This window comes from Octopus bimaculoides, chromosome 7 (genome assembly GCF_046866305.1).
Source record: "Octopus bimaculoides isolate indiv1 chromosome 7, ASM4686630v1, whole genome shotgun sequence".
NCBI classification, from domain to species: Eukaryota; Metazoa; Mollusca; class Cephalopoda; order Octopoda; family Octopodidae; genus Octopus; species Octopus bimaculoides.
In genome coordinates this window covers 53,776,668-53,802,446 of record NC_142934.1, presented here as the reverse complement: position 1 = coordinate 53,802,446, position 25,779 = coordinate 53,776,668, and the positions used below count along the sequence as shown (strand labels likewise).

The following is a 25,779-nucleotide window of genomic DNA, read 5'->3' as shown; positions in this document are numbered from 1 at the left end:
TATATGTCCCTGTCATTTTTTCTCACCCCTCCGTAATTCTTCTGTCTCTCTGGCTCTACCTCTTTCTTTACTCTCCCCACGTGACCGGTGTTCGGCCAAGCCTGTCCTTTCTTTCTTGTTTTGGCAGTCGTCCGTGCAACATCAAGATTCCTCTATGTACATGTGAAATCTTCTATCTCTGCCATAAGGCTATATTTCCACACATGCTAGCTTGATTTAATTCGCCCTTAGTCGAAGATACCTGTTGTTATGTCCTGTTATTTGTATTTGTGTAACATTCTCCGTTTATTCTTTTCCATCCTTGTTTTCGTATACATTCGCTGTTTTCTTCCAGGGAATCTAATGCTCTTAGATTAGTTTTCTCTTCGGGCTGAGCAGATTGGAGCAATCTCAAGTAAAACCAGCCGAAATTGCAAAGATAATCTGGAACTCATCTGGGGAAAGAAAACTCGGAATGACCCGTCTTTGTTTTCATTGAATTGTCTCTCTGGAGGTTTTGTTGTTCCATTTTTGTATCACCTGTTTGAATGTTTTGTGTTCTTGTCCCATTTTATATTTTATATATATATATATATATATATATATATATATATATATATATATATTTGCCTATCATACTGTCATACACTGTGTATATATACCATTCACAGGCTTTAACTCACGCTCAACTGGGTTTTACAACCCATTATAGCCATGTAACATCCACACACACACATACATATACTTACTTACACACACGCACACACACACACACACAGACATATATATATATATATATATATATATATATATATATATATATATATATATGTATACATATAGCGTAAATGTAATGACAAGCAAGTCGATTTACACAGAATGTTAAATACATTTAATGGATATAAAACAGTCCGTCTTACAGAATATAAATTATATTTATATTCTGTAAATTGGAGTATCTTTTATCCATACGCATGTATATTTTTTGCCTTTAAATGTATTTAACAGTCTGTGTAAATTGACTCAAGATCAGATCGCTTGAACACTTCGAAGTGTATTCTGTATATAGCAGAGCTGTCTCTAACCTATAGTATGTATATATATATATATATATATATATATATATATATATATATATATATATATATATATATATATATATATATATAATGAGCAGAACTTACTTGCAGGTATTGGTAGTGCAAATCAGAGGTGCAATCTGTGTGGGTGTTTTTTCAAAACACTGTCTGGTTTAAAAAGCCACATCAGGCGCCATGAAAGGGCTAAGGTGTAGGTGCAGGAGGTGGTCAAACTCTGTTTAAGGAGTAGGCAACCACCATATATATATATATATATATATATATATATATATATATATATATATATATATATAATCATGATCATCGCCATCATGACCATCATCATTATGATCATCATCATCAGCAGCAGCATCGGTATCATCATCATCATCATCATCATCATCATCATCATCATCATCATCATCATCATCATCATCATCATCATCGTCATCATCATCATCATCATCATCACCCTCATCACCATCATCATCATTTTCGTTTAACGTCCGTTTACCATGCCGGCATGAGTTGGACGGTTTGAAAGGAGCTGGCCAGACTGCCACTGTCTTTGTGACATGGTTTCTATGGTTGGATATTCTTCCTTATTCCAACAGCTTGACATATAGTGGAGGGTGCTTTTATGTCCCACCGGCATAGGCGCGTTAACTTAGGTGCCTTGTGTTAAACGTCCCCTGCTCCATTATATACTGGTCTGCTAGGAGAGAAAACCCCACCAACCTATAATAGTTTGTCATTAAAACAAAAAGAATCTTTATAACCATATCATCCATGTATATTGTTTAGCCATTTCCCTTTCCCTATAAGGAAAATGCTGGTGCCCTTTTAAGCTTTGAATCACTAAGGTTTGAGAAGATCAAACAAAAAAAAAATCAGTGACAGTTAAAATCTGCTTGGAATTAATTACTAACCTGTATGGTCTGGCTAAGACAAAATGTTTTTTTGTATTCTTCTTTTCCACTTGGTGAGTTTAAATGTAGTTACAACAATATGTCCTTCTATTGAAATGAAATTTCAGTGAATTTCTATATCTTTATGCAGCTGTAATGTTCACATTGCTTAAATAAATGGAGTCGCGTGAAACGATCGTTCTGCATTAACTTTGAAGATTCTTGTGGCTTGTTTTGATTGTAATCACCTTATTTTGGAATTGTATGTATAATACCATATTTAATTCTGGTGCCTAAACTTAAGTACCATATTCACCTTGAATCTAGATTTTATATATATATATATATATATATATATATATATATATATATATATATATGTGTGGGCTTGCTAGTCCAGAGAGAATATATAAAACAGAACTATATATATATTCTTTGTATTTAAATCGCAGACGTTACAAGATTACTCAAGGAGGAAGCGTTTCCATCAAAGCAAGCACGATTTCTCGGCTCTTGAGTTAATTCACAATTTCTCTCGACTAAAATTGATGTACTTATTACTCACATGCTCTCTCTCTCTCTCCCCATCTCTCTCTACTCACACACACATACACACTCGCATATGTACATATGCACATACATACTTTAGAATAAACATGCATATACGAGATATAAATTGATTATAAAAATTTAGTTGTCAAACAATTAACACTATATGTCAGAGTGCAACAGAGAACATATAGTTAAAAAACTATATTTCCAATAATAACCCCCGTTTATCTAGCTCAGCCAATAGCCTATAACAAGACCTATTAACCTTTAGATGTAAGGGGAAAATATTTTCATAAATGGTATTTATATTGGTATGTGTTATCGTCTGCTTAAAATAGTATTGTTTCAGTGAGGTTTTCATTTATTGGCAAAACAAAATTCGAAGTATGATCGATATAACTTAATGCTTTTCTTACTACACACACACACATACACACTCACCCCCCCTATATATATATATATATATATATATATATATATATATATATATATATATATATATATATATATATGCATGTATATTGTGTTTTCCTTTTTCTTATTTCCGTCATTTCACTGTTGCCATGCTGGAGCACCGCCTTTAGTCGAGAAAATCGAACCCAGGACTTATTCTATCGGTATCTTTTGCCGAACCGCTAGGTTACGGTAAGTAAACACACCAACATCGGTTGTCAAGCGATGGTGCGGGGACAAGCACAGACACACAAACATGCACACACACACACGCACACACACACACACACACACACACACACACACACACATATATGTAAGATGGTCTTTTTTCAGATTCCGTCTACCAAATTCACTCACGAGGATTCGGTCAACCCGAAGCTATAGTAGAAACAGTTACCCAAGTTTTCACGCACTGGAACTGAACCCGGAACCATGTGGTTGCTAAGCAAGCTATTTACCACACAGCCACTCCTGCGCCTGTGTATATGTATATATATATATATATATATATATATATATATATATATATATATATATATATATATATATATATATATATATGAATATATGTATAGCTATATATTTCTATATACTCTTGATAGATATGTATGTGTAGGTATATGTATATATGTGTGTACGTGTGTCTCCATGTTTCCATATGCACACATAAAATAAACTGAACAATACACACACACTCACTCACACACACACAGATGCATTAAGAAAGTGGTAAAGCGATTTATAGATTTCTCATTCAATTCCCAAGTGCATTGATTCACATATACGTAGATATATGTGTATGTGCGTGTGTATGTGTGTGCGTGTATGTGTGCATGTGTGTGTGAGTGCTTGTGTGTATGTGCGTGTGAGTGTGTATCTATTTGTGGTTGTCAATGTGTTTGTATGTCTGTATATAAGTGTGCATGTACTTGTGTGAGTGCGTGAGTGTGAAAATGTATCTTTTGTTTCATAAATAGCAGAAAATAGAGAACGAAGAGGTACAACTACAGTCTCGAAGACGAGAATAATCTGAACGAACTTTTTAGTAATTTTCAAAATGTGTAACCAACGCCATTGAAAATTTCGTCTGGAAATGCAAAATTGATATGCTCATAAATATGTATTTTTTATATGTAAATAATGGTAATTGATTTTACTAAAGAACCTGCATTTAATATACATTACATTTTTGTCAGATATTACATACATATTAGCTAGTTTCTCGTATATGAGCAAAGTCATTGCTAGTAAGAATCATTGAAATGAGTTAATGTTGATGCAGTGTGAGGCCTTTGTATGACTCTTGAGCCCCGCGAAAGTTTTGCATATTCTATTATATAATGCACTGCTGTGCTGACTGGCAGAAAGAACAGGTGCCACAGTATGAACTCTTTTGACATGCCTTTTTAATCCTCCGACTGAGAGCCACACCTTTCTACATTTTGCTCATGTTCTATTGTGAACAATAGCTGTATCCCAATTAACCATGCGTCCATTCCTGTGAGTTCTCTGATGGCTGACCATGCCCGCACAACTCAAGCACCTCCTCCCACAAACCACATAAAAAAGCAACACTCTCATTCTCCACAGGCTTATTCCTTCTAAGCATTCTTCTCGTGCTTTATTCTCTTTCTCTCTCTCTCTCTCTCTCTCTCAAGCCTCGATCAACCACTCTGCACTCTCTTCTTGCATCCATCTAGGTCTTGCGCCTCCCTCTCTCAATCAACAACGGAAATTCCTGTCTATGTAAGAGCAATTCTGAGACAGTCCTTGAACTTCCTGGGTTTATGTGCTGGTCTCCTACCATCTTCCAGCTCACCATACAGAAGTTGCTTGGGAAATCCTTCATCATCCATTCTTACCAGATGTCCACCCGACCTCAAATGACTTTGCAAAATCATTGATTATACACTTCTACCACTTCTCTGAAGTTCCTCCACGTCCCTGATGGCCATTTTCCAATTTGTCCCAAATATTTTCCTAAGACAATATTGATGATATCGTTCTAAATGCCTTAAATTCCACTACTACAGAGCAAAGATGGCAGAACGCATGTATTGTAAACACTAACTATAATTTGAAAAGATATACTATTGCATGATCAGAGGCGCTTGTTAAGCCTGCCAAAAGCAGTATTAGCCTTGCTGATTCTATATGAAATTTCATCAAGTCCAGTAGTACTCATAGTTCTTCCTAAATAAATGAATGTACTTGCAACTTCCAGCATTTGAACATTCACATTTACAGAGGGTTCCACATAAAGATTAGAAGGGGCAGTGTTTTTCAAGGCCCAATACTGTACATGCTGGAAAAATCACATTCAGCATGTGTTGCATATCTTCCTGGGAATGTGCTAACAGGTCACAGTTATCTGTATACAAGTACTCAATGATGTGAGATTGAAAAAACTTTCATTTTGGCACAAAATCTTTCGAGGTTGAAAAGATATCCCGCTTTCCTATATCTCATATAGACCTTTCAGCTATTTGAAAATATACTCTTTACTCTTTACTCTTTTACACGTTTCAGTCATTTGACTGCGGCCATGCTGGAGCACCGCCTTTAGTCGAACAAATCAACCCCAGGACTTATTCATTGGAAGCCTAGTACTTATTCTATCGGTCTCTTAAACCGAACCGCTAGGTTACGGGGACGTAAATACACCACCATCGGTTGTCAAGCGATGAAAGGGGGTAAAACGGAGACACACAAACAGACATACATATATATATATATATATATATACATATATACGACGGGCTTCTTTCAGTTTCCGTCTACCAAATCCACTCTTGCGCCTATGTTGCAAAATATTGAGCAAGCATTGTAGGAGCAGCAATATCACATTGTTTTACACCATTTTCGAACCTGGGTTCTCATTCCTAAGGTATTTTTCGATGTTGTTATTATTATTATTATTATTATTCAGGTTACTGTCTGGAATCGAACTCTGAATCTTGGGTTTAGTAGCCCGCGCTCTTAACCACTACGCCAAATGCCCACGGGCATATGGCGTAGTGGTTTTATTTCAAAATTACCCAAGGACACCTGATGAAGGCTGGCGTGTATATCAGCCGAAACGTTGTGTTAACAAGAAACAAGATGAGGGCAAATACCTTCAAATGTAAATAATGTAAATAATGTAAATAATGTACATAATTCCTCATCTCTTAAATATAGAACTGTATTACGCTTCGATTAATTAAAAAAGAAAGAAGACAATTATTCCCTACCACCAACTCCTGCTCCATACTTCATTTTCTACTTCCTCTTAACCCCCTCGCGCATGCAACTCACCACATAATCACTTTTCCTCACCCTATCCACAGAACTCCCCTCCTTCTTCCTCGCTCCTTTCACTCCCTGGATCATATGCACTAAAAAATACCCACATCTCTCACCCACCACCTCATTGTAACCTACATCAAACTTGAATACACTTCTCTCCATTCCACCACACTCTTCTTCACACGCTCACTCACCAGAAATGCCACTCTCTCAGGAGGCCCCTCCCACTCCCAATGCTCGTCCAGTCATATCCCCAAACTGATACACTCCCTTACTTTTCATCTTAATGATGATGATGATGATGATGATGATGATATAGTGTCCGACTAAATGAGGCGATTTCCCTTAAAGTTATTTTAGAGTAACAAACTTCAGCTGTATCCATTATATTACTATCCTTAAAGTAGATTTGCTATAATTTTCTAAAATGATGTTTTACTGAGATATTAGAGAGCAACTAAATATATTTAGTTGATACATATTATACATATTACTTATAACAATCGGATTATCGTTATTACTCTTTTTACTCTTTTACTCTTTTACTTGTTTCAGTCATTTGACTGCGGCCATGCTGAATCACCGCCTATAGTCGAGCAAATCAACCCCAGGACTTATTCTTTGGAAGCCTAGTACTTTTTCTATCGGTCTCTTTTGCCGAACCACTAGTTACGGGGACGTAAACACACCACCATCGGTTGTCAAGCAATAGTGGGGGGACAAACACAGACACGCAAACACACACACACACACACACACATATATATATATATATATATATATATATATGTATATATATATATATATATATATATATATATATATATATATATATATATATATATATATATATATATATATATATATATATATATATATATATATATACATATATAAGACGGGCTTCTTTCAGTTTCCGTCTACTAAATCCACTAACAAGGCTTTGGTCGCCCCAAGGCTATAGTAGAAGACACTTGCCCAAGGTGCCACGCAGTGGGACTGAACCCAGTACTATGTGGTTGGTAAGCAAGCTACTTACCACACTGCCAATCCTGCGCCTATATTTTAATTGTAACTTCCAATACAATAATCTAATTACAGTACCTATCACTATTGTGCCTAATTCTGGTAATGAAAACGTTGTAAATAAGTAAAAGTCATTGTAAAAAACCAATAAATGTACGATCAGCATCAGTCATATAACTTAGCAATCTTTCTACTTTCCAGGCTCCATTCTGTTTTTCATGATTTTTTTGTTTTTTTTTGTTTTTTACCTTGACATACATTTTCATATAATACTAGCTATAGGGAAGATGGAAAATAATGAAGATTATGCTTTCGCTAATAACGGAAGATCAAACTTCCGTTATCAGTGAAAGGGCTTCCGTGCGATTGACGGTGTCTCGTTTACTGCTCGAAACGGCAATAATGTTAACCAAATTCTTCCTTTAAACCCTGCAATGATTATTTGTGAAATTCAAAACAGTGATAGTAACCAAATGCAGACTTAATTACATTCAAAATTTGCACTTGATGCGAATTCGTCCTTTGGAAACTACTGACATACACCTAAATATAAGCGCTCGCGAGCACGCGCGCGTATGCGTATGTGTTTGTTTTAGATAAAATAGATACAAATTATATCCAATGAGAACAAAATATGAATTTTAATATATATGTCTTTCGGACATATTGAATAAATAACGAATTCATCGTTATTTATTCAATCTATTTGAATTAACCGCTAGAAATGAAATATTTCCATAAATGTAAAGTAAGTATATATAAAACCTAGAAATACAAAGCGGCCTCGTAGTTTTCTTGAGTAAAATTAATTGTAAAAGGTAATTAAGCAATGAAATGCAGTGCCTCTATATTGATTTTATAAACATTATTTTATTCGTTTTATAACCTTTGGCTTTTCTGGCCACATGCCATTTCAGAAGAATTCTGTCTAAAGTTTCCTGTAATTGGAGTTTTCTGTGTTTCTTTATGTCTATTTCCCTAAAGAATCCCATCTCAATTATCCAATTCTGGCACTGAATAGTGTAGTTTCCAGGTGTAAATGTTTCACAAATGGCTCGGCCTACATTATTAAAAATATAATTATTATACTTTGTTTGCTAGTCGATAAATACCCCAAAACAATTTTGCAAGAGAACAAAAAAAAATATATATCGGGATATAGTAATCTGAAATCCTCATGTGCGCTATGAAACGGGAACAACACAAACTCTAATAATCGATAATACTGTTATTTAAAAGGTATCTTTAGAATATTGTTATTTCACAAGTGAGTGGCCTGTACCACATGTTTCACTGCCCAGAAAAATTGTTTCTGTGTAAATGCTATAAAGAAAGCCGCAAGAGTGGCTGTGTGGTAAGTAGGTTGGTTACCAACCACATGGTTCCGGGTTCAGTCTCAATGCGTGGAACTTGGGCAAGTGCCCTACTATAGCCAGTGGCCGACCAAAGCCTTTTGATTGTATTTGGTAGGCAGAAACTGAAAGAAACCCGTCGTATAAGCAGCAAGAGTGGCTGTGTGGTAAGTAGGTTGCTTACAAACCACGTGGTTTCAGGTTCGGTCTCAATGCGTGGAACTTGGGAAAGTGTCCTACTATAGCCAGGGGTCGACCAAAGCCTTTTGATCGTATTTGGTAGGCAGGCAGAAACTGAAAGAAATCCGTCGTATATATATATATATATATATGTGTGTGTGTGTGTGTGCGTGTGTATGTGTGTGTGTGCGTGCGTGTGTGTGCGTGTATGTATGTATGTGTGTATGTCTGAGTGTGTGTGCATGTGTGCCTGTTTTTGCACCCCTACCACCGCTTGACAACCGATGTTGTTTTGTTTACGTCTCTGTAACTTACCGGTTGGGCAAAAACCGGCCGATAGAATAAATACTAAGCTTAAAAAGATTAAGTCCTGGGGTCGACTTCTTCGATTAAAAGCAGTGTCCTAGAATGGCTGCAGTCAAATGACTCAAATAAAAGAATAAAAGAGTATTCTTGGATTATTATACTTGCTTCAGTCATTTGATCGCGGCAATGCTGGAGCACCACATTTAGTGGAACAAATCGACCCCACGATTTATTCTTTATAAACCTAGTACTTATTCTATCGTCACTTAGGCCGAACCGCTTCGTTACGGGGACGTAAACGCAGCAACATCAGTTGTCATGCGATAGTGGTGGGACAAACACAGACATACAAACACACACACACACATACACACATATATGTATACACGACAAGCTTCTTTCAGTTTCTGTCTACGAAATTCATTCACAGTGATTTAGTCGGCCCGAGGCTATAGTAGAAGGCAATTGCCCCATGGGCCTCCCAGTGGAGCTGAAGCCGGATTTAGTAGGCAGAAACTGAAAGAAAACCGTCGTATGTTTGTGTGTGTGTGTGTGTGTCTGTATGTGTATGTGTGTGTGTCTGTATGTGCATGTGTGTGTGTCTGTGTATTTGTGTTTGTTCCTGTCGGCCCACCATCGCTTGACAACTGATTCTGGTGTGTTCACGTCAGTGTAAATTAGCAGTTTGGCAAAAGTGACCGAGAATAAGTACTCGGCTTACAAAGAATAAGTCCTGGGGTCGATTTGTTCGACTAAAGGCGGTGTTCTAGCATCGCCGTAGTGAAATAACTAAAACAATTAAAAGAAGAAAATAATACAAGAATACTGTTCACAAAATCGATACAGCGGGACATTCCATTTAATGGACGTTTATTAATAGAGGAACATAATTTAGGCAAAAGTTGCATATTCGTGTCGTATATAAAGTATTTGTCTCGAATATGAAGTAGATCATTATTTAGCTTGCCACTGAAGGAATTGCCCGCCTTCATTCGACACAAGCTGACTGTGGACTTAGTGACACCTAGATGAGCTGCGTGACATAAAGCTTGCATTGAATGAGATAAAAATTTTGATCTCATGTATTTGTTCCGAGTTCTGTACCAATCACAAAACAACGGTAACGGAGAGACAAAGATTCCCGTTATTTTCTCCAATCACGACATGTACATAAACTGGCAATTAGAGAGAATAAATAAAGGAATTAAAAAAGAAACTTCGAAATAAGGAATGGCATAATATTTCAACTTCAATTTAGACAAGATGCTCGTGGCTACAAGTTTCAATCATCTTACTCTGGTGTAACCCTTTAACAGAGATTGTTGTACATTTGCTATGATCGTCTCATATTTTGCTGTGATGCATAATCCAGATATCTTTGTATATGTTTAATTTTAAACTAGTTAAAAGATCTCTATTTTGAGTTGAGTTAGATGTGTTCAGGAAACAGAAATGATAATTAAGCGACATGAATTTACATGTCGTTTCAACTCAGGAAGTGTACGAGACTTGGATGACATTTATGAAGCTGATAACAAAGATAGCTACTGAAAAGACATCAAAGTAAATTGTGATAGGAAAAGAACAGAGCTGTAAATATGAGTAAATATATTCTTAAAAAAGTATAAAATAGAAAAAAATGTGCATCATTCCGAGATAAAAATGGATCACTTAACTCGAAGTTCTCCTCCGGAAAATGGTTAATGTATTGAAAAGACATTTATATTTTATTAAATGTTTTATCATTGCATCTGAGGAAAAACTAAAAAGTCCATATACGTCTCTGCAGCATATCTGATTAAATCTACTGATGGCTTAATTAGCATATTAGTGATACATGTAATGGCGAATTGGAAATGGAGATGAAGATATTATACTGCCAATGAAAAGAAATTGAGCCCAATGATTGGTCGCTCTGGCTACTAAAATCTATGAGAAATATATCGTTATTACTTTTATGCATTTTGTTAAGGCAGTAAACTGGAAGAATCTTTAGAGCATCGGACAGAAAAAGAAAGGTAAGAAAGCTAGGAGTTTTTCTTTCGACTCATTAGGTCCCGATGTCAAAATACAGCGCGGCCAACTTTGCCTTTCATTCTTTCGGGGTCGATAAAGTAAACAACATGGTATGTGATGGTGCCGATGTAATCAATATATCACTAACTTGTGAACTATTGGCATTGAAACAAAATTAGAAAGAATTATTACGTTCTGTGTCGTTGCATCTTTATTCGAAACCCGATCTGTTCAAAGATTACGAAAGGAAATTGTCATTGGAGCACTCGTATAAACAAATATTATCGCCGCCGTCTCCCAAGTAAAGCATAGAAAACTTATTTTATCTTTTATCTTTTATTGGACTCGTTTCAGTCATTCGCCTACGGCCATACTGGAGCATCGCTTTGAAGGATTGTTTTAGTCGAAAAATTAGACTCCAGTACTTTTGTTAAAGCCTAGTACTTATTCTATCGTCCTTTAGCCGAACCGCTAAGTTACGGGGACGTAAACATATGAACACCAGCTATTAAGCGGTCATGGGAGGGGAACAAACAAAGACACAAAGACACACACACACTCAGATACATATATATTTATACAACAGGCTTCTTTCAGTTTCCGTCGACAAAATCAACTCACAAGGCTTTGGTCGCCCCGACGCTTGAGTAGAAGACATTTAACTAAGGTGTAACGCAGTGGGACTGATCCCGGAACTATGTAATTGGGAAGGAAGCTTCTTATCACACAGACACGTCTGATAAGCTGTAAATATATTTGACACATATTAAATTTTGACATCGGCAATGACCCCCTAACATAACTAAGCTACAAGTAAACAACAGAAAGCTTATTTTGCATTCTACCTTTTATTGGACTCGTTTCAGTCATTTGACTACGGCCATACCGGAGCACCTCCTTGAAGGATTGCTTTATTCGAACAGATAGACTCCAGTTCTTATTTCTTTAAAGTCTAGTACTTATTCTATCGTTTTCTTTAGCCGAAAAGCCCCCAACAATCAAAAAAGAAACTGCAATGGTAAACAAAGTAACACATAACCAAAACACAATTGCATGCACGAGAGTAAATATTGAGACATTTTAGTAAATAATCAAAGTATGAAAATACACCAGCTACTCCAGTAAGCAATCATAAAAAATAGCCACAATAATAGCGGCAACAGCAGTAGCGGAGTGTAGTCCTCTCATGCAACTGATGTGTTAAAGCAAGCCTTCCCTTAATGCAAACTGAGAAAAAATAAAAGAACGTTTGCATCAATAATTTTGCACTGTCTGTCCATACTCTCTCCTAAACTATATCTGGTTTTCTAGCTGAGAGGGCATGATCAGCTTCTAAGAATTAATCCCACACAATTCTTTAATAATCAATCCTTATGGCAATCCCTGGCTTATGTCCATAACACGTTTCCGTCATTTGGAATGCAATGATTTGGATAACATCCCAGTGCACACTGTTACCGACACAATCATGTGAGATTTTGTAATCATTTCTAATCACTTTGATGTTTGATATTTACCTGTACGTTTTCAAGGTATTCGGTTAGAGATGAAATAATTAGTGGATCCGTTTCTCATCTCAAAATTCCGTTTTTCAGTAACAACCAACGTTCATTGTTTCCGTCACATTCACCTTGTTATATGCTGCTAGCTCTTTGTTTAGTGCATTCTTCATTCGGATCATGACATCTTCCATTGTGTCAGTGAATTTACATTAACTGCAATAAGCACAACATACGAAAGCCAAAATTACAGCACTTGTTCTGCATTTAACAAATGGCTGTCTTCCTCGTCCCTCGGTAAATAAAACCTATCGATAGTTAGTTTAGAGTGTTGTGCATCATACATTGTTAGTATCTTCCTTCTGCTTTCCCATTTATGTGACTCCGCCTTTGTAGTTATGAAATAAAAAATAAACTTTTTTCAACATTGACATAGCCCAAATACTGACTGCTTTTGTGACCGTATACGCATTTAAGATGTACCACACTATATTTGCAGCCAACATTTTCTTTCAGAAACTAAATGACATCAACTTATGGCAAATTTGTCTGATCCAATGCAATGTTATTCATGGTTAATACTGCACTTATATTCATATTAAAAGCAAACTATATTCCATTATTGTTACCAAATATCCTTGCTATAAAAAAAAAAACTATAAGAAGCAGTTCTATTTTCATTTCCAGTGAATAATTTGAGTTTATCGCTCTATAGGAAATGATTCGTAATTTTCATGTTCTTATCAAGTAGACCTGAATTTTTTCGGTATGTTGTCAAATAAATAGATACAATGAAGAAAATAATGAAAAGAGTGAGTGTCCCTAAAAGGCATGAGTCTCCTCAAATAAAAGTGTGAGTCTCCCCGGTTTTTCATATTCCCTAATGATTACTTCCATCAAATATTTCTTTCTCCCATGACCGTATCGATTTTTTCTAAATTCTGATATAGCATCTTATGGATATCGAATGTTTCTAGGCACTCCGAAATATGACAATATGGTGCATTCTCATATGCTTTTTTATAATCTATTCAAAGAACATTTCAGTTCATTCTTATTTGGATTTTGCGAAGTATCATTCGATAGGTATGCAATAAATCAACAGTACCATTGATATCACTCTGTAGCACTTTTCTTCTTCCGTTAATAAGTTATGACCCCAAAAGACATAGGTTTAGATGCAATGTGATCAGTTATTAATTTCCTGATCAATAATAAGTTTGTAACAGGCTTATAATTATTGACTTCAACTCTCTCATGTATATGTATTAACACTATTCATGTTTTCGTTATATATGCTAGTAATAACTTTCTATGCAGACACTAAGAATTAGTGCAATATGCTTTTAAAACCAGAGTCAGTAAGAAGCAGCGTCTCGAAGACATTTCCAATTTATCTATTTCATGTATCATTCTCTTTTTAAATTTTCATCTGTAATACGTATATTCGATAGCCTTGACTCATTTCCCATGTCAAGCAAAATCCCATCATCGCCATCACCGTCATTGTTATTATTATTATTAAAAAGGCAGCGAGCGGCAGAAGTGTTAGCAGGCTGGACAAAATGCTGAGAGATATTTCGAGCATCGCTACGGTCTGAGATTAAATTCCGCCGAGGTCGACTTAGCCATTCATCCTTTCGAAGTCGGGGAAATAAATACCAGTTACGCACCAGTGCGTAACTGATCGACTGGCCCCCTTCCCACCAAATTTTCAAGGCCATGTGCCTAGAGTAGATATAATGATGATGATGATGATAATAGTAGTAGTAATAATAATGATAATAATAATAATGACAATAATAATCATTATTATTATTGACAAGGCGGTGAGCTGGCAGGATCGTTAGTGCGCCAGACGAAATACTTAGCAGCATTTTACCTGTCGCAAGGCTCTGAGTTCAAATTCCGCTGAGGTCGACTTTGCTTTTCATCATTTGGGGGTCGATAAAATAAGTATCAATTAAACAGTGGGTCGAAACAATCAACACATCGCCTCCCCAAAACTTGCTGCTCTTCTGGTGAACAACAAGAGCAAACAAACAAGGACAGACAAAGGGATTAAGTCGATTACATCGACCCCAGTGCGTGTCTGGTTCTTATTTCATCGACCCCGAAAGGATGAAAGGCAAAGTTGACCTCGGCGGAATATGAACTCAGTACGTAACAGCAGACGAAATATCGCTAAGCATTTCAACCAGCTCGCCACCTTTATTCTTATCATTATCGTTATTATGTTGTTTTTATTTTTCTTCTTTCTTCATATTTTCTTTCATTTCTTGGCGAGTGTTTTCCGTACACCTAAGGCAGAGAAGCTCATTGAATGCATTCCCAGTTTACACACGCAAATTCACAGTTAAATTTGTATTTAAAAAAAAATTATCATTATTATTATTATTATTATTATTATTATTATTATTATTATTATTATTATTATTGACGTCGCACAGTATACAATATCATAAGGTGGTTGATTGAAGATATTGGATCTACCAGAGGTTTGTACTATTTGTTAAGTCACAACTAGGACCTCAGACAGGCAGTACTTTACGCAATATGCGTGCAGTTCCAAGCAATGCCGAGTTTCGCAACACATCTAGATTGTAAGGTATTTATAAGGTTTTCAGATGTTTTTTCAGATTGGGTAGTATTGAACCCAATGCCCCGATGATAATAGGGATAACATTTATGTTCCACTCTCGTAGCTACCACAGCTTAGCGATCCAAATTCTCAGGTCTCCATAATTATCAATTTTTCCCTTTCTTTCATGATGTGTTGATTTTGCACGTCGAGTATTAGGCGCTCTTGTTTGTCCTTCCTAAAGGTTACTATATCCGGCCTTTGGTGCTCTAACTCTTTGTCTGTCTGGAAATCGAATTCCCAGAAGATTTTTGCCTTCCCCCTTTTCTGCATTACCTCTTCGGGTGTATGTTGATACCAAGCACCCGTAACCTCATATCGATAGTTAGGGCTTAGTAGCCAGTGGAGGTTTTGGACTACTTTGTCGTGTCTACGCGTTTTCGCCTTCTGCGCAGGACTTTCACAAGCACTAACAATGTGAGTCACGCTTTCGACCCTCTTCCCACACATTCTGCAGAAGTTCGATGCACGTGTGTTGTATATATTCTTGGTATTCAATGCCTGGTCCTGGGCCACGATGGTTAGGTTTCCATTATTCTATTTTAGCTCACCCTTGTTGAGCTACCTCCATGATGCTTCCTGGTCTTTTCATCTGTTAGTTTCACGGTGGAACTGACCATATAATTCCATACAGAGTAGAGTTTCTTCTCTCTCGTTTGTTGTTCTTGATCGAAATTCATAAGCAGGAAAATCTCGGACAGTGGGTTTCCTTGATTATCCCTAGAGGTGTATCAAGATTGCCATATCTCTATCATTCTCTCCGCCACTTTTTCTTTATGTTTATATGCTATGCATATGTCCGTTCTTTTTCAGTATATACCGTGTATACTTAATTTTTTATCATTTCATGATTTATGTCAGCTTCTGTATTGCCCTCCTCACACTTCACCCTTGTGTAAATAGATGAAATCATTATTTATTGTTTCACACCAACAGCGAGAGACACTACAAGATCCGCAACAAGGGAAGCCAAAAGAAAAAGAAAAAAAACCAAAACGGCAACAATCACATCAACTACAAGAGACGGAACCTGCAGAACAACAGCGCTCGGATGAGCTCTGAAGTACACAGTTTTATAGAAGAAGAACAGGGAATTAATGGAAATTGTAGACAAAAAACAAGTAAAAATTTTGACAACGAGTGAAGGTCTGGATGAGTACATCATTGCCAAAACTCCAGAAAAGAGGTTTCTGATAAAAACAACTCCCACTATGTATCTCTTTCTGAGGAAATGTTTCCCGCATGATGTAGAACATTTCAAAAACATATTGGATATTGGGAGATTTCAAAACATTTTGGAAGCTGAATGACAACTGTGTGGAGATAGTGGAAATAATTGCTGTACCTCACAGTATCTTTATCTCTCATATCTAACATCTTACATTTTCCTCAAAATACCAAGTCTGCAGTCCAAAACTTCACATACTTTTCACGGCAGAAAGATCCAGAATTTTTCTACACTCCCTCTGAAATTATTAAACATTTGAACATGCTGGCATTTGGCATCGAGGCTTTTCAGAGCAGCATTTTAAAATTATAATGAAGACAATGATAAAATAATTTTAAAATATTTCAAAAGCACTTTTGCAAATATATATATATATATATATATATATATATATATATATATATATAAATGTTCATCATATAAAGAAAATGATCGCATATGCACTAGGAGCTCGCATAAGTGTTACCCTAAAAGGCTACACGTTTAAGTTTAACAACAAAATATACGCCCAGGACGAAGGGGAAGCCATTGGCGTTAGTATCGCCGGTGATATGCCCAAAATCTTCATGGTATGATGGGCTTAAGGAATGCCTGAGACAGAGGGCTAAAGGAATGCCTGACACAGAACTCCATACTCGTGAATATGTACTCTCGCTATGTCGATGATATCAACGTAGTGGTAAATGCACCCCAACAAGTGATTACTCTTGAAATAGAAATAGAAACTAATACTATGGAGAGCATCCAGCAAATAGCTAACTCCATCCACCAGAGTATTAAGGTCACGATAGACTACTCTACTAAACACCCTAATCATAGACTACCAGTACTAGATACAGAACTGGAAAATGAGAATAATAAAACTCGAATACTTCATTCACACTATGCCAAAACTATGGCCTTCAAATACCTGATCCACCGGAACTCTGCTATCGCGGACGATGCTAAATTCAATATATTGATAGCAAACCTCGTCAGAGTAATGCGAAATGTGTCCCGCATGTGCGACCCTGCATGGTTACAGAGACAAATACAACATTTCGTTCACCGCATGCAGTTTTCAGGTTACATCCATAAAGAAAGGATTAGAGAATACAAAGGAGCCATGAGGAAATTTGAAACTATCATACGTAACGATAGGAATGGGATTTGCCCACTCTATAGGAGCAAGTCATGGAACACCATTGAAAGGACTAAGAAGAAAACAGGGAAGGTCAACTCATGGTATGATAGCCACACATACCAGAGTGCCATGTTCGTCGATACTACCCCTAGAGGAGAACTGGCGTACCGTTGGTATATTGTGCTGGTGTATTGTTGAGATCGATGTATATTTTTATGAAATTGTCACATACATGATTATGAATCTCTGAGTCTTAAGTGATACGTAATATATTACTCTTAAAAGAAGATTAGAGAACATTCATCTTTTGACCAAATACTATTACATATAACTATTTTTTTTATCGAATACCGGATCACAGTTCATATTTTGAAGCCTATGACATCATGTTTATTTATCTGCACATATACATGACTTTTGAAGTGAGTGCCGTCTTAATGTTATTGAACGGTAATCTCTTAAAACAAGTAAAGTAGACATATTGTTTTGGTTACAAACGACCTCTACTAGATATCATGTGATGATGTTTCTTTTATTGACAAATGATTGGCACCAACATGTTTGATAGCGTTTGTCTTGAATGAGTCCTCTAATTCACCAATATGTCTAACAATGGGAGAGCCAGTTGAAATAGCATTTGCATCAAATGATACTAAGGTTAATATACAATTTAACCTTGGATTCATATGCACGTAACTAATATTCTAATTCCTACTCTCCTGATGCTATAACAGTTTATCTGATATATATATAGAATGGATAACATTAACCTGCTATAATAATCATTGCTTCGGGTAAATATTTCGCATTTGTTTTTTCTTGTGAAGCTCCATGATGCTGTAAATGTGTCCTCCGGTTATGAAAGACAATCAAACTATGCCAATACTGTATTTTTGCTGGAATTTTACAACCGATATCACGTTATCCAATATTAAGGTGTTGTATCACTTCTTAAATTAATGAGATTTCATTTGAGAGATAAAATTTGGCATCTATCTGTAGTAGTTTAATCGAGATAAAATATTTGGCTAAAATTACATGACATGCTAAGCTTAGAATGCAAAGGGTGATGACTGGCTAAATCGGAAGAACATGCGATAAAGACTATATCTCTATTTAGTTGCAGCTCTTTTCTGTACGAATTGAAACCTTGCCAGTGACAACTGGATTTTGATCATCCTGGATCAATCGATATTATATCAAGCAATTATGTGCTGATGTTGATCTGCATTGCGACAACTTCGATATAACATTACGTCCTTGTGTCTTTGATTTAAGTAATTTTATTGTCTATATCTTGTTATATATTATATTATTACCTATAAAGCATAGTACAATGATGCCACGCAGTATCAGGTTAATTCTTTCCAAGACCGAGTTCGTTTTACGAATTACTTGTTTTACATATCATTTCCCCATTGAAATTAATCAAGATATAATTAATCCGTTCCAGCCCCATAAAACCAATCAAAAATAATTTCTTATGTGTTTTAAAACAGAAAAAAAGTGTACTTACAAATAAAATGACAGTTATAAAAAAGAGAATGCATAAGAATTATGTAAACTGGATTTATTAACTAAATTACCTTAAAGATCGGACTATTTATGTTCGAGGAACACGATAGAAGTAGGATTACTGTTTACAAGGAGAATCTCCTTCCATTAAGACATCATGAAGAACAATTTCTGGCGTTTTCTCTCTGAATTAGCTTAATTTAAGCTTTTTGAATACAATTTCTTCACTTTTTACATTTGCAGGTCGTTTCATTAGAAACATTTCAAGAGAAGCCTGCTTTTCCTGCCTTTAAAAATGTTACGAAAATGTACCAGATTAGTGTTACTAAATAAAGCAGTTGCACAAATTGTAGCTACTTTCACTTGGTTATATTTTTTTACAAACTCACAAAAATACTCTCACTTTGCCAACACTGACTTTCTGTCACTTTGTCACACAGTCTTCCGCTACACCGCTGGGCCATATCGGTGATATTCGAACTGTTTACAAAGTTGTAGTGCTCCTTCCAAAACTTACGAAGGTTTAGATTTGTGTTTTCGGTGACTTCAAACATCGACAAAACAGGTGTTAAATTACTTAAAATTAGAAATCACATGTTGGTCTATATGCCTTGACGATAGGGGTGGTGTTCCGTGGAAGGTATATAACTTTTATAAATTTAAATTCGTCCAGGACAACATCTATGAGGTGTATAGGGCGACTAGGAGCATAGCCGGGGATGAGGAAGGCCTTGAGAGGAAGATTGTTCTCCAAATAATACTTTTTCACTACTGCTCCGAATACAAGGTTGGCCCAATCGGAGAAGAATTACTTGGTGAATTACTTGCGTTCAGCTCGTTGGTTTGCGGAATGGTGGACAAGTAGCGGCTTAATCTTAACGTTTCCACTCGCATTGGCACAAAGGGCGTGAGTTGTTCTAACTTATATAGGATTGTGGCCAGGCATTTTTTCTCTTCTGCAGTTTTTTTTTTTTTTTCCAAAAAAGGCCAGTTTCATCACAGCTGAATACCTGTTGTGCGATGTATCCCCGGCCGCAATCAGCTGACGGAATTCACGCACGTAATCTTCAAATTCCATCGTGTCAGAGCCCGCTACTTCTCCATACCCGACGGTGCTATGAACACCAGCCCTCTTCTTGAAATTATAAAACCAGTCGCGAATGGCCTTAAATGCGTCTGCTGATGTCTTCTCTGTTGCTATTCCATGGTTTGGCTTCAGAAGATCGCCATGCGGCGCTCGTACTTATTCGCAGAAGATGGTCTCCGTAATCGTGTCCCCTGCGAGTTACTTCTCGTTGATGCAGTGGAGCAGCACTTTTCCCATCCTTTCGTGGAGAGATGTGCGTTGCTTAGAGAGCATGGGGACACGCTTTGCTGTCGTAACGGCCATGATCTCATCCGTTTTCTTCAGGATAATGCAGATCGTCGACGTTCTTCGGTGGTATTGACGTGCTATGCTCTCTACACACACTCCTATCTCATGTTTAGTAATGATTTCCTTCTTCAATGCTATTGTAATCTGCTTTTTCTCCTTTTCAGCAATGTCCTTTGCACTAACGTTCTTAGGACCCATGGCTAACACAACTGATTATTAACCAATAATAATAAAATATGCACAAAAATCAACAAAAACACTGGGAAAAACACAAGAGGGATGCTGCTACGAGATAAAGACGTGAACTGAGCGAACGGAGACTGCTCTTGTTGGGAGAGCCTGTGTGAGCTCAGCGCAGACTAGCGGTCGCTTGAATGAAACTCGCGCTTACTGTGGATTTCCGCTCGTACTTCAAGGCCAAAATTTGCGTGAGCCTCGGGTCATATAGCAAATTGCACGTACAAAAGTGCACTCGCACTGCGAGGTTCTACTGCATATTGTGTAAGATATCTCTACATCTATTCCCTGACAGTCTTGCATTTCGTAGAATGAAAGAAAAAGTATACATTAACAAACGCTAAATTACTAGCCATGTTTTTCTTCTATTAAAAACGAGTCCCTTATATTAAGGAAACACAAACAAAATATTACTTACATATCCATGTTCGGATGTATCTTCAAAGAGGGTCCCAACTCGGGACCATTGGAAAAGCTTCAAAAGTGCAAGTCTGGCCGGATTAAAATCGCTATCACTGGGTACTGTTCGGAAAAAATTTTCATATTCCTTTCGATCTGACAATAAAGGATTTGTGTCAGCATAAGATAACTGAAAAATAATAAATTAAAATGAATTTAGTAAGCACTAAGTTAAGTAATTATTTACAAAATCAAAGGTAAGTATGTGCTTATTGAGAAGGTACCTACACTCGGTAACCCCAAAATAGATATTAAGTATAAGCTAAAACATACCAAGAAACTTAAGTGCGCATGGCAGTTACACTTACTATCATGTTCGAAACTCTCATTTCTTCACTTAATATTATCTTTAAAGTAGATCTTTCTCTCTTTCTCTCTCAGTCTCTCTCTCTCTATCAGTCTCCTCTCTCTCTTTCTCTCTCACTCTCTCTCTTTATCAGTCTCCTCTCTCTCTCTCTATCAGTCTCCTCTCTCTCTCTCTCTATCAGTCTCCTCTCTCTCTCTCTATCAGTCTTCTCTCTCTCTCTCTCTATTTCTCTCTACATATATAAATACATACATTTTGTAAGATACAAATAAGATGATAATTATTATCTTTTTGTATCTTGCAATACATATTGCATGTTTGTGTGTTTGTGTGTGTGTGTGTGTGTGTGTGTGTGTGTGTGTGTGTGTGTGTGTGTGTGTGTGTGTGTATGCAATAATATTTGTATATTCATATCTCGAAATTTCAACTTACGATTATATCTAACGTGAAACACAAAAATTAAGACATTTGACCAAAGGGTCGTCTAATTAAACATTTCTACTCCTATGAAAAGTATATGCTATGTTATCAGAAATTATATACACGATTGCAGAATAATTTTCAAACCCTTCCAAAATTTGATTAACGTCTGAGATATGCAGCTATTTAAAAATTCAATTACAAATTCCTACATTTCTTTATCTTAAATTGTAAATCTTATTTCCATATTAATATTGTGAAACTTAACATATCAATCGTAACATCAGGCGCCCTCCATTAACAAAATCAACTGGGTTTTTTTTCCAAGAGATTGACACACCTTGCTCAATTACTATGATAGTTACCACGATAGTTCAAATAAAAATATATATTAGGCAAGACTGTATAAGCTTAATCCTGTTGTTGCTGAAATGAAAACTGGGAAAGAATTATTAAATTAGTTTTAGAATTTCTATGGCAGTTCATTGTCCAGGAATTCAAGCTGCAGTTAATGTTACATTGCATAATCTGAAAAATTCTATTTTCTATTTCGTAGCATGAAAATCTGAGTTCAGATACAGTAAAATGTGCTAGATGCCACCTATTTTAATATGTATGCATATATGTATTCATATATGTATGTATACATGCAAGCATGCTTATATTCATATACACACACATATCTATATATATGTATAGATACACACGCGTGCACACACGCACACACACACACACATACACGTACATATATATATATATATATATACACACACACACACACACACACACACACACACATATATATATATATATATATATATATATATATATATATATACACATTACAGTTATGTTGAAAGAGGTGATACGGGAAAGTGCAGCATTGACGACAAATACTTTCTAAGGTAAATGGTGGGCTAATTCGACTAAGTGACATGTGATGCGTTTGGAGCATTACAGGCCCTAACCTATCATGGAAAATTTGGGCGGGGATGCGATTTATAACGCACCGAATAGCTCTCAGTAGATATTTCTTTTGCGGCTGTCGTCGCTGCGTCTAACACGACCCATTGACTGAAGCTGTGTCACCTCCTTTGGGTTTGTTGTCCTACATCCCTCATAAAGTAAAATTTGCAGGAACTTTGGTTATACATTTATCTATATTTTTGTAAGCAGTTTTTGTCTTTATTTTTGCATGCGGTGTAAAGTAATCAAATGGATTACAACTTAAGCAAATAGAAGCACATGTACGAACTACTAATTTAACGGTAAATACCACAATGATTATTATAGCTAAATTTCTTAACATATATATATATATACATTAAGCACGTGTATTAAATGTTAGTTGAAGGGTTAATATGTAGTTGTAAATAACTTGCAACGTTAACATGTTGCGATAATTATTAACTGGTAATTGAATAATAAGTTTGTACTTTTATATACCTTGGACTTGCCACCTCATTGTCTTTTGTGAAGCGTTAAACCGCCAGCCGTTCGTTATGTCAGCATTGCGTTGCCGTGGCCGTAAAGACGGCAAGTTGCCGATGCGTACTGTTGCTCACATTAGGATATAAACATTCATTTATTTCAAATATAATAGAAATAAGATTATCTTAGTGTTATAACATTAGAATTAAATGTGAAAGAATAAAAATGAAACAATATTATATGATATTACAATATAGGTCTTATTTTTGCACTTTATGACGTAATACCGAAGCAGTCTAAAATATTGCTAGAGGCCAGCATTAGGCAAGAAGTTAAAACGTATTTAGCCCATGACGTTCCAGGGACCATAAGTAATGTATATGTAAACTTTGAACGAAATCGGTTTGGTACTTCTCGTGTTTTAGGGATTTACACATACCGACAGACAGACAAATTCTGTTATATATATGCACATATTCACTAGTAAATACTCAAAAGCAGAATAAAGTAGAAAAATAGTATCGAATACCCAAGATAGAGTTATATAATTCTTTATTAAAGCTGCAAAGATATTACAAAAAAATACTGTTACTCAGAGTTGCACGTTCCCGTCGTCGATCAGTTGTGAGACAGTATTACAACTGCCCGACGAACAGGAACGTGAAAATCTGTGTAGAGGTTTTTGTGTGATGGTTGTGAAATTTGTTATTAATTATAGTTTTTCAAATGCACACAGGCGTACATGCATGTATACACACATAAACACACACACATATAGATGTATATACATTTTTGAATGTCAAAAGTTGGACTGATAATAAGTAACATTTTTTGCGAACGATTTTGTAGTGAAGATGTTCATAAATGGCCACTTTCTATGAATATGGATACGATAAATATCTATGGATTTAGATGTAGTACTAATGGGTGTAAGAAAAACTAAAGTGATACATCTTTTACATAACATAGTAATTTTCAATTAAAATATCAGTAGAACGACATGAAATATATATTATATAGTGTCATTTCTGACGTTTCAATGATCGGAATGCCCAATGCGTCATTAAGATATTCAGTATGTTATCTAAACAAAGTATAGGGAGATTAATGAGCTGACAAGAGAGAAAAGTTCCCTACGGTTACAGATAGAACCAGATCAACGATGGTTTCGCATTTAACTCATAAAGTTTGTACTTTAGTGGCTATTGAGTTGTTTTCACTCTTATATCCAGCAATACTGGTGTTGATTACTGCTGATTAGTGCCCTTCTTCACTTTAGTGACGTATGCCTTTCTGCTTTAGTTTGTAAATTTTCGAATTAGCCACGCGTATCATTTATAATGTTCACTTGTACTGTTTCACAAACGGTATATATCTACGGAAATATAACGAGTTGACGAGGGGTGATGAGTTTAACCCTAGCCGCGGGGAGGGCTACTGATTGGCGTTAAGATGCGTTAAGCATCAAAATACAAAATCATCGCTGATCTAGCTCTATCTGTAACCCTAGGGAGATTGTCTCCCTTGTCGCCTCATTAAGATAGCGCCTTTATGACTATTTTGTTGTTTTAACTCTTATTTAGAGCAATACTTGCGCTGATTAGCGCCCCTGTCCACTTTAGTGACGTACGTATGCATATATTTATATATATATATATGTGGGGGTGCGTGGGGGTGCGTGTGTGTGGGGGGTGTATGTATATATATATATACGTATATATATATGTATATATATATATATATATATATATATATATATATATATATATATATATATAATAAAGGAGTTACGACGCAAAAACGTATAAATTCAAATGAACATATTCCGTTTAAAAACACAAACCGTTCATGGCGAAAAAAATTTCACAATTACAAAAACCGAACAAAATTTTTTAAAGTTTTAGCAAAAAGAACGCTATTACCTACATACAGGCATCCGCGTGTGCGCCCGTACACACACGCACACACGTTCATACGCGCACACACGTTCATGCACCACACACGTGCATTCTCACATGTATATGTATGCATACACAAAGAAGCTAACTTCACAGGTCATAAACACATACACACACACACACATACATACACACATACATCCACATACGTGTTTGCGTCGTAACTCCTTTATTATTATTAATATAACCAAAAGGGTCGATTCTTGAAGAGTCTGCATACCTTCACTGTCGTTTTTTCCTGCTGTTTTGGTGATAATTTTTTGAGTTAGCTTACCAATTATTTTTGTTGGTAGTTAATTTATAATATATATATATATATATATATATATATATATATAGATAGATAGATAGATAGATAGATAGATATATATACACACACATATACATATACATATACATATATATATATACACACATATATATATCATGGCTCACCACTTTAGC

At 36.0% G+C, this 25,779-nt stretch overlaps 1 protein-coding gene across 2 annotated transcripts in view; it reads right to left on the bottom strand.

Annotated features, from left to right (window-relative positions):
* The window catches only part of LOC106873978 (gamma-aminobutyric acid type B receptor subunit 2), a 1,140,241-nt gene that overhangs the window by 654,906 nt on the left and 459,556 nt on the right, over positions 1 to 25,779 (bottom strand). For both annotated transcript variants that reach the window (XM_089355293.1, XM_089355294.1), the window contains exon 3: positions 21,179 to 21,349. In XM_089355293.1, the coding sequence (XP_089211419.1) occupies positions 21,179 to 21,349 (171 nt within the window). The remainder of the gene's footprint in view (positions 1 to 21,178; positions 21,350 to 25,779) is intronic.